The sequence below is a fragment of the Miscanthus floridulus genome, chromosome 1 (genome assembly GCF_019320115.1).
Source record: "Miscanthus floridulus cultivar M001 chromosome 1, ASM1932011v1, whole genome shotgun sequence".
Lineage (NCBI taxonomy): Eukaryota > Viridiplantae > Streptophyta > Magnoliopsida > Poales > Poaceae > Miscanthus > Miscanthus floridulus.
Window position 1 is genome coordinate 157,990,842 of NC_089580.1, and position 12,873 is coordinate 158,003,714.

General features: G+C 47.7%; 2 protein-coding genes across 3 annotated transcripts; one reads left to right on the forward strand and one right to left on the reverse strand.

Moving 5' to 3' along the window:
- The first annotated feature begins 3,614 nt into the window (after nt 1–3,614).
- On the forward strand, nt 3,615–5,486 carry LOC136499402 (transcription factor bHLH61-like). The gene is made up of 4 exons (XM_066495072.1): nt 3,615–3,811; nt 4,063–4,194; nt 4,598–4,774; nt 4,986–5,486. The coding sequence occupies exons 1-4, from the start codon at nt 3,728–3,730 to the stop codon at nt 5,082–5,084; spliced, it is 492 nt and encodes a 163-aa protein (XP_066351169.1). The 5' UTR covers nt 3,615–3,727; the 3' UTR covers nt 5,085–5,486.
- A 1,635-nt stretch (nt 5,487–7,121) lies between these two features.
- LOC136499411 (putative tRNA pseudouridine synthase) lies at nt 7,122–12,345 on the reverse strand. 2 transcript variants are annotated; one of them, XR_010769982.1, is made up of 8 exons: nt 12,039–12,345; nt 11,918–11,953; nt 10,595–10,707; nt 10,160–10,308; nt 9,918–10,062; nt 8,789–9,205; nt 7,397–8,129; nt 7,122–7,266 (listed from the first exon to the last, which is right to left on the reverse strand). XR_010769982.1 is itself a non-coding variant. In XM_066495077.1 (7 exons), the coding sequence occupies exons 1-7, from the start codon at nt 12,301–12,303 to the stop codon at nt 7,698–7,700; spliced, it is 1,557 nt and encodes a 518-aa protein (XP_066351174.1). In that variant the 5' UTR covers nt 12,304–12,345; the 3' UTR covers nt 7,122–7,697. The 2 variants fall into 2 exon arrangements, 1 of the variants encoding a protein (XP_066351174.1); XM_066495077.1 differs by having other exon boundaries at nt 7,122–8,129.
- Between the last annotated feature and the right edge of the window lie 528 nt (nt 12,346–12,873).

The window sequence follows — 12,873 nt, forward strand, 5'->3', positions numbered from 1 at the left end:
GCTTGGTGGCCACACACAATGACCAACCACGCCCTACGGCATCTTAGGGCGCGCCGCTTGCTCCACCGACGCTGCCGACCTCTACGCCGCCGATTCTGGCATGAGTCGGCAGCTCCCGCTCTTGCCTCTAAAGACTCGGTGGCTCTTGCCATTGCTCCTGGCATCTCCACTGAATCGCTCGCCATCATCGCCAACCGCTCTCTGCCGCCAACTCCATCAATAGCGGTGGTCGACTCCTCCGCAGACCGACAAGCGCTCAGGACTCTAGGACAGAGTCCATCCGCAATGTCTCCTCCCTGGGACCAGCCCCTGGCTTCTCGCAAGTCTGGCCTGAAGGATTTAGGTCCTCCACGCACCCTGTTCTACATTAGTTTAGATCATCAGTCACCGCAACTATAAAAATCAAAAAGCTACCGATCCCAAGGCAAAGATACTTACACATCAGCTTCCCAGTTGATGGTTCTGAACCGGCGCTGCCTCCCCAAGTACCTAGGCACTGCTCTAGGATCAACCCATGTGGCCTAGGCCAGAGGTCTTGTGGCCCCCACTGTCAGCGTCTTCTCCGCCTGCTGCTCGGTGACTCCTTTCCCTCCCTCCGATTGCACCTCTGTGCATATGTTGCGTGATGATGCTTTAGTGCTCGAAGGGGGACTACTAGAGCCTCATCGTCGTCCGACCACTCGAATATCGCCGTGCTCTGCATCTAAGCGGTTTGATCACCACCAAGTGAGATGTCACCCAGCTTGCGGGGAGCTACATCCACCGTTTTTCTCTTCTTTTGGGCCGGCTCATCATTCGCTGCCCTTTTCCCTTGAACCTTCTTCGATACCGGGGGTGGCTTTCCTTCTGACCAGCACCTCCGCCTCTGAATTCGGACGAGGTGCTGATGGCACTTTCCTCCGGTTGAGTGGTCGGCCTAGCGTCCACTACCTTTGGCCAATCGCTCCTCGGCACGCCCAAGAAGTACGCCGCCCATTCCTGCAAATGGATCTTTCCACAAGAGAATCAGTCCACTGCTCGGCGCTGGCACGGGATAAAAAGCACCAGGAACAACAGTCAAGATTTTTACCTGAGTAGATGGGTTCATGTAGTTGAAGGCTTTTGGCTGCCCTAGCACGCTGAACGGCACGTTTGGAGTGAATAGTTCAGTGGCCCGGCATAGCACAGCCTCCTTCATCAGTCTCTTTGTCCTCTCTCTGGTACCGTCAGTCTCTCCCTTGAAGTCAAAGCCTAGATGAGCCCTCTCCTTGCAGGGCTGGATGCGACGCACTATGAATCTCACCGCCACCACCACTCTGTTCATCTTCATGCCTATTATTAGCTCGAGGAGCTCCTTCACCTGCTCCATATCGACACTGGTTGGTTTCTCCGACCAGCTCCTCTGGTTCTTTGGAATCTAGTCAACATCGCATCAGATGGCAGGATGATTTTGCTTCATGTAGAACCACCTGGCATTCCATCCCTTCAGCGAGATATTCAGTGGCACAGTAATGTATTCGCCCGCCATCCCATCGTGGAGCGGTAGATACACACCGCCGGCCACTTTAGAACCACCCCCTCCTTTCTTCTTGAGCCAGAACAAGTGTCGGAAGAGATTAAAGTGGGGAAAGAATGCCAAGATAGGCCTCGCAGAAGTGGATAAACATGGAAATGTGCAAAATAGTGTTCGGGTGAAGATTACACAAGCTCACTACCTAATACTCCAACAGATCCCACAAGAAAGGATGTACTAGAAGTCCTAATCCACACCAAAAATAATCTTCAAACACAACAAGCTCATTGGTGTGTGGCATCGGATAGGGCTCACCATCGGTCGGACGCCATTCGGCGGTGATACGGTAAGGAAGAACGCTCGCCTCCACCGTCTCATTGAGCTCTGTCTCCCCCATGAGTGACGGCACCCATTCATTGTCACGGCTCGCCCCGGCGGTGGCCTTCTTTGGGTTACCACCTCCCCTCTTTGGAGCCATCCCTTAGATCTGGATCGGAACTGGCCTTTTTTCGCAAGCTTTTTAGCCCTAGCGGTGGAGCACGTGTGAATGTGAATAGAGGAGCGTGAGGCTGAGGAGGAAGATGAAGTGGCGAAGTAGCAAAGGTGGGAGCGCGGAGTGCGGCGATGCAGTTATAAAGAAACCATACCCACTTTTCGCATTCTAGGGTTTTTGGAAAACCGCACCATATTGATTTGCGCCCTTCTGAATTCCCCAAAGCGGCGTGGTAGACCGTTATCTGGGCTTCCGCACAACTGTGGCCCATATCGCCCATTCTTCGATGCAACTTGGTACTACACACCGAATATTCGCCGACTTCTCCGCAATATCATCAAGGCTCGGTAATTTCTACTGTACAACCATTACTCTAGTTTTTCTCCATGATTTGAGTAATCGGTACTTATTGATTTATCTGAGATTTTCACTTATGGCTCGGGAACTACGTCATCATTATGACTCGGTTTCTCACCACACTGGGGACTTCTTCTGGTTACTATTGTTTCTGACCCTGACACCATGTGACCACGTCACCTACTGTCATGCTTGGGGAATAAAGTGGGCAAACTTCACCTTATGGTGAATGTGCGCTTTTTATTTCAGGGCTCAGCCCGTGGACTGGTTGCCTGCACGGCTGGTTCTCTGCCTTTTCTTCTACTTTCTGAACCCGGGCACCACGTAACCACGTCACCTACTAGCAAGCTCGGGGACTAAGTGGGCACACTTCACCTTGCGGTGAGTGTGTTTTCTTTAATCTTGAAGACTTCGTGCCTCCCAAAGTTGAAGAAGATTATCTTCCTTTCTCGTGGTAGGACTCTAAGTGGGGCACACTTGGTTCACAGCGAGAAAATTTTTGATTTTGAACTTGAGCTTCTTACATCCTTCTGGCAAGTCTTACTTGGGATACTCTGCTCGGCGATGGTCCACAACTGCTCGGCGACTCATTAGGGTGGTTGGACTATGAGTCTGACTACTCGGCTTTGTTTACACCTGCTCGGACAAGCTCAAGACGGTGTTGCACAGCGGATACAAGGCGCTCGGAGACTAACTGTGGGGGGTACGACCCTGGATATCCATGACAGACTACATGGGCTGCGCCCCCAGGAGTGGTCCAGCCCAAGACGAAGCCTTGTGGAGCACGGCGCTGCTCGGCACGCCCTGTAAGATACCGGGAAGATATCCTAAAGATACAGCATAATCTGTTAGGATATGTTGCGATCCTGTGTTTCTTTTGATCTGTTATTACTTACTGTTATTACTTACCAGTTATCTCTTAGATCTAACTGACTTGTAACCCTACCCCAGCTATATAAGGCGGGTAAGGGACCCCCTCAAAACACATGCAATATCATATGATAGCTAATAAAAACCAACAGACCATAGGAGTAGGGTATTACGTCGTGCTGACGGTCCGAACCTATCTAACTCTTGTGTTCCTGTTGCCTTCTTGTTCTTGATTACGCGCACCTCTGCCGATCAATCTATCTTTATGGGATACCTCTCGGAGGACTGACGACGATATTGTGTCGACAAATAAGGTCACGTGAGTGCCCACTGCCCACGGGACCGGGAGACCACGACTATATAGATATGGAGATCGAGTCCTTCGTTCTGGGTCCTCCATTCAAGCTCCACACCTTATACTTCTCTGTCTCTCTCTCTTGCTTCCATTGGGCAAGCTGTCAGGCGGCCGTCTATCGTGTGACTTTGTAGATCGAGTGAGAGACTCGGAGAGAAAGATGATGTCAAGGGAGCGCAAGAAGCAGGCGGCTGCTCTTCAGGAGAAACTGAAGATCCTCCGCTCCATCACTCATTCCCACGCTGTATAACATAGTTTCCTTGCTCAATCTTTGCTTCTTCTTCTTCTTCTTCCTTCCTGATATTTTCCCAAATTCTTTTCATTGCTCTTTAGAATTCAAGAACGTTTGAATGATATGCATCCATTATCACTTCTGCAACCTTGTCGTTATTTGTTGCATTAGATACCCTCTCCTGCTCTTTGAATCCATCCAAATATCAAATATGATTCGTGTTTATTAATTACGTACTTGACATGGGCATAATATATACGCAGTTGAGCAACACATCAATAATCATGGACGCGTCGGCGTACATCAAGGAGCTGAAGCAGAAGGTGGTGAGGCTGAACCAGGAGATTGCCTGCGCGCAAGACGCGCTGACACACCAGTCGTCGTCCTATCCGATGGTATAATCTCATCAGATCACATCGCATATATGTCGATCTTTTGTCATGTAGAGGTACGACATAGATATACATGGAAAGAAATCATCATGCACATATACAGTAATACTACGTATATATATAACCAGAGTAAAAGAAGCAGTAGTAGCTAGTACTGCTACTGCGTGCCCCAGCAGGCAGCAGTTCACATGCTAACCAATCGGTGAAGTTTGGGTTCAGCCACGAGTAGGACCAGCATAGGAGTAGTAGTTCACAAGCGCCGACGAGCGAGGGCGTTTGCTTCATTCCATGCATGTCGTCTGCATTATTCAGTCAGTTGATCAGCAGCTAGCTAGCGTTGATTGATCAATGATGACCGAAACGGGCCGGCCGGGTGGACCGCCGGATCGGATGCAATGCAATGCAGGTGACCGTGGAAACCCTAGGAATGCAGGGGTCGTTCCTCGTCAACGTGTTCTCCGACAAGAGCTGCCCGGGGCTGCTCGTCTCCGTCCTGGAAGCCTTCGACGAGCTCGGGCTCAGCGTCCTCCAGGCCACCGCCTCCTGCGCCGACTCCTTCCGCCTCGAGGCTGTGGGCGGAGAGGTACGTAATTAAGCACAATATAATCGTCGTCCATCGTTGTCGTCGTCAGTTGCTGATGATATGGTTAATTATCGTCGTGTCGTGTCGGTCTGATGAGGATTCTTGACACGCTACTTGCTAATTAATTCTCTCTCTCTCTCTCTCTCTCTCTCTCTCTCTCTCTCTCTCTCTCTCTCTCTCACTGTGGTGGCCTGGCCCTGTGTGCACGCAGAACGTGGCGGACAACGTGGACGAGCACGTCGTGAAGCAGGCCGTCCTGCAGGCCGTCAGGAACTGCTCCGAGAGCGGCAGCGAGCAGGACGAGGAGTAGCAGGCAGGCTGATGAGCGCGTAAGCACACACAAGCCTCTACTTGCTTGCATTGGTCGTCCTCTTGTCCTGGACCGTATGTAGTGGTCTCAAGGATACACATCAAGCCGAGACCCATTGTATGCTAGTAGCTCTGTTTCTCAGCTGCCTCTCTTTAATTTGATTTTTTATTTATGCTTCTATTTCCTCTATCTATATATCTATCGGTGGCAAGATGAAATAGCTGCTCCTCCCTAGCAAGTGCTGTCGTGCTGATGATCCGGTGAATTCGTTCGTAGCAGCACCATTTCCTGTGTAATAGTATTAGGGGGGGGAACGCCGTAATTTACATATATAATATATGTCTATGATGACAATAAGATCGATCATACATCCATGATGTAAGAATGATGATGATGATGATGTGGGAGGTTGGAAGCAAAGCTGAATAGAGCTGGCATGCAACTACCCTTCATATATTGATGAAGGTTTCTTTTATTTATATATATATACTCCGATCCGCTAACAGATCAATCCATCATGAGATGAAATCAAAATGAAATATGAACTTCTGGAAAAGACTGAACATGAACAAAAGCAGCTAGCGGTGGTTAATTGCTCCTGGTAAGTCGGCAGCTCGATCGACCTATCTAGCTGCTAGTCCCTGAAACATATACAGTGGCTGAAGAAGAGCATCGATCGATAAGATATACTACTATACACGTCCCCGTAGGAGTATCAGATATTTTGATTACAGGTTGATTGATCTGCCCAGACAAAACACGTACGTACAGGGTGCAGACCGTGACCATGTTTATTTAAAAACGGCAGAAGTCACGGGTTCCAAAAACACAGGAAGGCAGCCAATGGGACGACGATGCTTGCTTCATTCGGGTCTCTCCCTCCCAACAAACAAACACCGCGCGCCGAGATAGAGATGGAGCGTCGCTCTCGCCGTGACCGTGAGATCGACGATATGATGCCCAAAGCAAGGGAGGCAGTTATTTTAAAAGCTGCGGCGCCATTTTCTTTAGGGAACACACACGGCTGGGCAGGCTACTAGCCGGGTCCGGGTCCGGCGGAGCGAGATATGAGCAGAGCAGAGCAGGCATCCATCCATCAACCACCCTGAATGATCTGATCCTGATCCTGGGTCTGGGGCGCGGCAAGGTGGCAGCCGCATCGATCGCTACAACGCTCTCGTGACAGACGGCTCCGCGTCGCCTGTGACCCGTGCTGCATGCGCCCGCCCGGGGACGAGGACGAGGACGAGGGCGAGGGCGAGGGCGATACGTACGGATGCCATCAGCATCAGCTCGCTCTCGCACAGAACAAGCCAGCTAGGGACGACGCAGCAAGCTGACGAAGCCACTCCGGGCGCGGCAGACGTCGCGGCGCGCGGAGGCGGCAGGCAGGGCGTACGTCGTGCCATCACCCATGCATCGTTTGCATGCTCCGCGCGCGCGCGCGGCCTAGCTAGCTACTAGTTCATTCACGCCTTCACGGTGACATGCCCCCAGCCCCGCGCGTCCGGCCAGGCGTGTCGTACGACCGTGGCAGGGCCAGCGCTTGTCGCCTCCCCGCACGGGAGCGCGGGTGCCTTGTTTTTCACCTGGCCCTGTCGAGCCAACGGACGAACCCGGGAGGCCGGGATCATGCACGGCGCAGCATGCTGCACAGCTAGGGCTACAGGGGGGACGGGCCCCCCGGCAGGTCGCCGCTGCACCCCCTGCCATGCCATGCGCCTCACGAGGCTTGCTTCACGTCCGTCGTCGTCGTCAGGGATGCGTCCTCAGCTCGTCTTCGTCCTCCATCTCCCCCTGGCGTCGCGTCTGCGGTCCGACGTGCAGTGCGGCCTCCAGACGCCAGACGGGCGGGGCTTGGCCGCACGCACAGGCAGCTGCTGCTCGTGAGGCGACAATTAGGGAGGGCACTGCCGTGCCGTGGCTCTGCACTAGTCAGTGCCCCCGCATGCATGCTGACTGACGAGACGTTCGGTTGAAACAAGCTAGCTACAGTAGGTAGCAGCATCAGTGACAGCGAGCATCATGGTCCACGTGAAACCAACACGGGGGGTGCATATGCATCCGTGCATGTGCCTTGCAATCCAAATGGCTCCATGTGAATACAGAATACTCCTAGTAGCATCAACTGAACAACAATGCACGCACGCACGCTGCTTGCTTGACGGACTGCATATCCATTCTTCATTCAAAACAAAACGGGGCGAATTACAACGGTGCCATACGAGCGTATAGATTAGAGGAGGGTTTTTTTTGCTTGCTTGACTTTAGTCATCAAATCTGCAATGCAATGAAAGCAAAAATCTGCATACCTGCGAATTGTCCTGCAGTGGTCAGCCAACACCTTTGGCTGGCTCTCAACCTTGTACCCCTCGGCAGAGCAGAAATGCTTGCAACACCCGGGGCCTCAACACAGATCCAAATCTCTAGGAATCATTTCAGGTTTGAACTAAATCCCCTCATCCAGAACACCACACAGGTGGCAACATTGCCAACCCTACAGGTCCAATACAAGGAAGCGGTTGAAAGTGAAAAACACCGCTCTCTTCAGTGAACAGTTCAGTTCAGTTGCCCATCCACCTTGCGAGACTGCTGAGTAGCGTTGTGATGAAATTAGACACTGCTAGCACTCTTTCTAGCCATCTTCACGCGGTCATAATCAGCCTTCCATGCTCTGTAGGCCTCCCTAACTTCGTCCAGCTGTGAATCTGGTATGCCAGCAAACCTGTCCAAGTTCTCCAGCCATTCTTTCCATGGCGGCATTGAGGGGCCCAAGAATTTCGCTACTTCTGGCAGAAGAGCCGCCTTGTAGAATTCCTCAACGCCCTTCCTGATTGCTGCTGACTTGTTCATTGACTGGATCCCAGGGCGAAGGATTCTCCCTTCCTTGCTCTTCGTGCAGAAACTATTGTCCTTAAGGATCAGAACTTCTGAAGGGGCTACTGGTAGCACGATTCTAGAAAACTTTGCAAGAGACAGTTCTATGATGTCTTTGGGTAGTAATCCACGCTTCACTGCCACGGCAGTTCCAACCATTTTCCGGATCTGAGGTCAAGAAAAAGAACAGCATGACTACAAAGTCATAACAACATGTCTGCATGATAGTTTCAGTAATTGGGTATCAGCAACTAATTGTGTCCTATGAACAACCCCAACAGACTGTTCTAACAATCATGTCACTTCTCAAATGTAACTAGATTGTTGGCAGTGAATATTACTATTTAATGAACTGGTTAGTAAAGTAGAAACTGTTTTAAAAGGCATGTGAGCTTCTCAAGTTCTCAGAGGGATTAGTTTCTTGACAGTAATATCAAGTAACACAATTCAGAATCATATATACAAATCTACTGAGCTAGTTTTTTAGAGGGGCGAATTTGAAAAATCAAGTACTCCCTCTGTTCCAAATTATAAGACGTTTTGTCTTTTTTCCAGATACAATGTTTTTAGTATGTATCTAGACATAGTGTATACATCTATGTGCATAGCAAAAACTACGTATCTAGAAAAGCTAAAACGTCTTATAATTTGGAATGGAGGGAGTATGTATCTATAGGTTAGCTATATAAAAGACCCAAAACAAAAACAAAGTCTAGCAATAGAATAGAGTATTCAACCTTAAAAGTAATCTTGTGAAATCTAGTTTTCCCTGATCGGTTGCAAGGGAGTATTACATTAATAATAATTTCACAATGGATTATACATACCTGATGTAGCATGAAAGATACCCCGCATAACGTCAATTCCACAAATTGAATTCCTGATGAAGTTTGCAACTCTCCACAGGAACAGGTAATGATATCTCTGAAATGTGAAGCATTTAATCTATCACTTTCATCAGGTTCATGCAGCCACCTAGCTTGAATCTGCACCCGATTCTCAGAAAGTTTCAGAATATCATTCACACAATTGTCCTCTGATGCACCAGTGTCAATGATTGATGAAATATTCAAGTCCTCATCATGATCTGAAGAAGTGCTTTCTTCAGAAGAGCTTTCTGCCATACCCATTTCGGAGGACATGGACTTCAACATCGAGCTTGCTCCTTTCACCCTTCGGTGTCTTCCCGCGAGGACCTTCCTATACTTGGCACGTGCTGTGTAATTATGAAATGGATGGTTTCCCTACAAGTTGAGAAGATATAGTGAAATTTGTGTGCATGCAAAGTAATTCAACAAGAAAAATTATTCTGACAAGGTCTTCCCCTAATATGCATATTGGGGCGAAAGAGGGTGTGCTTGAAAAGTTAAATATCTTATGGATTTAATTTGTCCAGGCTTCTACAAATTTGTGTTATGCCTAAGCAGTAATCGTCTAGCAACTGTCAAGAGTACACTGAACCAGACTCCACTTCTTCAGTTGTGTCAGTACTTGAACCTTCAAATTTAGTCCAAAAAGCAGCTTGAAGTTGTTTAACTGCCCACTGAAGCATCCAGCAGTGAAGCAATTGGAAAAGTACCAACAAATGAACATGCTTAATTATGACGCATGCCTCACTTAGCATGCTTAAATGTTCATAAGCATTCCAAGATTCTTTTTTCTATCTTCTAATTAAGAAATCACAGACCGTACTAAGCAATTCAGGCACATATACCAGGGCAGAATCCAAGATTAAGGCTCGAGGAATAATGGGTCAACTGGATAGGTCCGATGACCTCTGATGTAATATGCTCATTAAATAAAACTCACCGCCATGGCCTCTTTCTGATTTCAACATATAAGGATGTTCCCCAAATCACTTGCATGTTATCATTAGTTTCATGGAAGACATATCTATTGTTTTGCAAATACTGCACAGTCACAGAATAAACAAGACACATTGAATCAGGCACATACCTCGAAACCTTTCAGTATGCTGTTGAACTCTGACAAGTGCTCTTGCATTTCTTCAGGGCTATAACCATCTTTAATTCCAATAACTTCAGCAGGAAGAAGATAGAAGTACTCACGGTACAAGCACTCCCTCCTTACATCAAAACTCCTATAGTTCAATGCACACCATGCCATGATAAAAATTAAGTATAATGGAATGAATCCTCTATTCTCTATTATTTCTGTACAATAAACGACCCATTTACCTTTGCGCAGGCAAGATACTAAATACCCTCACATTGTCCGGCAAATTTGAGTTGATGATACTGGCAAGAGCAATACCATCAGGATCATCCTCCCATGCTCTATCAGGGATTTCCATTTTAAGGGAAATCATTGTAGCCAATGAGTGTACCTGAAATTAGTCCATTCTAAGCATGCATACAAGCCTTTGTTAAAGGGCGTACCCAGTGCAGGGAGCTCCCGCTCTGTGCGGGGTCTGGGGAAGGGTGTCAGTGGCAAGCCTTACCCTCGCCTGTGCAATGCGAGGAGACCGCGACTCGAACCCGGGACCTTCCGGTCACAGGCGGTAAGACTCTACCGCTTGCACCAGGCCCGCCCTTCCATACAAGCCTTTTTTTTCTAGAAAAAAATTAAATGCATTCTTCATAAAAACCAAGCGCTTAAATGGTTAAACCTACCCCTTTATCAGTTCGGCTACTCCTTTCCCACCCAACCTTTTGCAGTTTTCCATAATTACTCTCAAGAATTCCGCCTGACTTGAAGATGGCAGATTCCAAGACTGACTCAATGGCTGCAGAATGAGCTCAGAACAATTAATCTACATCTTATACTGTCAATGCATCATTCTGAATTTCTGATAATTAACAAAAGAACCAGGAGCAACTATAGTCTATAGTGCATCTGTGATTCAGTATCCATGTTATAGAAATGGCACTTGTGTCATCAGGGCCAGCCCTGAGCGCGGGCGAGCGGAGCGGCCACCCTGGGCCCCCGATCCCATGGGGCCCCATCCCAGGTATACCGTATATTACGTGGTTACTGCAGATAAGCACAACCTGACGATCCTCATGCGAGCTAGTATTTTGCGAACTCGATTGGTTACTGCAGATAAGCGCAACCATGCGCCTTATCCCTTGTGAGTTTTTTTTTAGTTGTGATGCAAACAGACACTAGCCCTTGTGATGCAAACGATTTAGAGACAGTAATAGTACTGGTTGTCTGGTGGGCCCTGAGCAACCATGCTAACTTGCTTTCTTCATCTTCTCCTATTAAACAAGACATGAAAGTCAGAGCACTTTGCTAGCTTCCTTCACCATCTTCTTGCCTCTTCAAAGCGCACATGATTATGCATGCACACATAGTAAAGCTTACCTGCTTCTTTTATTTTTTTAAAAAAATATTTTGTACAAAATCTCATCAAACAGAGAAAAGAAAAAGTGAGCATGAGTAGATGAATTAATACAATCACGGAGAGATCTATACATAAGTTTTTTTTATAAGAGTTATTCGTGATGGTTGACTGGTTGTTGTCGAGGAACTAGAGTATATACCATCATTAATGACTTCGCATCGAGAACGTCAGAATAAAATTTTAAGGTATTTTAATATATATGAATTGTTTTTTTTTCTGAAGCGTTTATCATTAACAATGTATATACATAAGTGCTTAGTTCATGTGTATATAAGAGGCCCCTAAATTTTGGTTTCGCCCTGGGCCCCTAAAAACTCAGGGCCGGCCCTGTGTGTCATGTGTGTGACCTTTCACAATCATTCTATAGGATTACAAAACATCGCGGTGAAAGTTCGAATCATTCAACAAGTGAACAAGCATTAGAGCCCCAATGCACAGAACCACTAGCAGCAACGCAATGCAACTAGCACGAAAAGAGTCATCTAGTTCTACCAGGCAGCAACAGTGCCAAAAAAAAACTACACTGAACACGCAAGCAAAATTAAATAGCTTTAAGCAAGCCCAAACAAGTTAATAATTCAGAACTTACTCGAATCCACGCCAAGCTCTCGCTGCTTTTGAAGCCCTGCCAAGCACATAGCAATAGCATTCAGTCAAAGCTCCATGACACCCATTTCCCTGGCGGAAATTAAAAAGTCGACGAGCAAAACCTCGGTAATCGGTGCCTACGTAGCCGATGCGGAGCACCACCCTCTTCTTGCGCGCAGACTCCCACCTCATCCCGCCGCCGCCGCCATCATTGTCGGATGTGTCCGGCGGAGGCAGTGACGGCGTTGGTTTGGGGCAGGCGGATGCGGAGGAGGAATAGCAGAGGGTTGTACGCAGGATGCTAGGGCCCGCGCGCCTGGCGAGGAATGCGGAGGATATAGACCTACGGAGAAGCCACGACGCCGACGCAGCGGCGGCGGCGGCCATCGTCGAGGGAGGCGATGCGAGGAGGTGTGGCCCACGTGGAAAGTTCGTTAATTGCAGTGGCAGATAAAACTGAACATCGCGACGGGCTTTATCTTATGGGCTTTCTAGAGTTGGGCTTGTAAGACTAAGACCCACGAAATGCTCTATTTGTGAAAGTCTGATTTTTCTTCCTAAACTCTAAAACCGAGACCACCTCCTGAACTTTTAAAACCGTTCGTTTTACCTCTCTGACTAGTTATAAGCGGTTTTCAAAGATAGTTTTATCTTTTTTTTATTTGTTTCGGTTGAATCTTTAAAAAATCATAGTAAATCATAAAAAAAACATAAAATAGAAAATCCAAATTTGTTGGACTCCACATGAGTAGGTATATACAGTGAATATATAATGTGGTCTGTTTTAGTACACATTTTTTTGTTGTAGTTTTAGATCTATTCTTTTCTATAATTAATTCATAGTTGTAGTTTTTATGGTTTAATTATGGTGAAATTTTTATGGTGAGCTAATTATTGTATGCTTGAACTGTAGTAAAAATTATATGAGCCACATGCCCATAAGCATAGTTGTTAAAC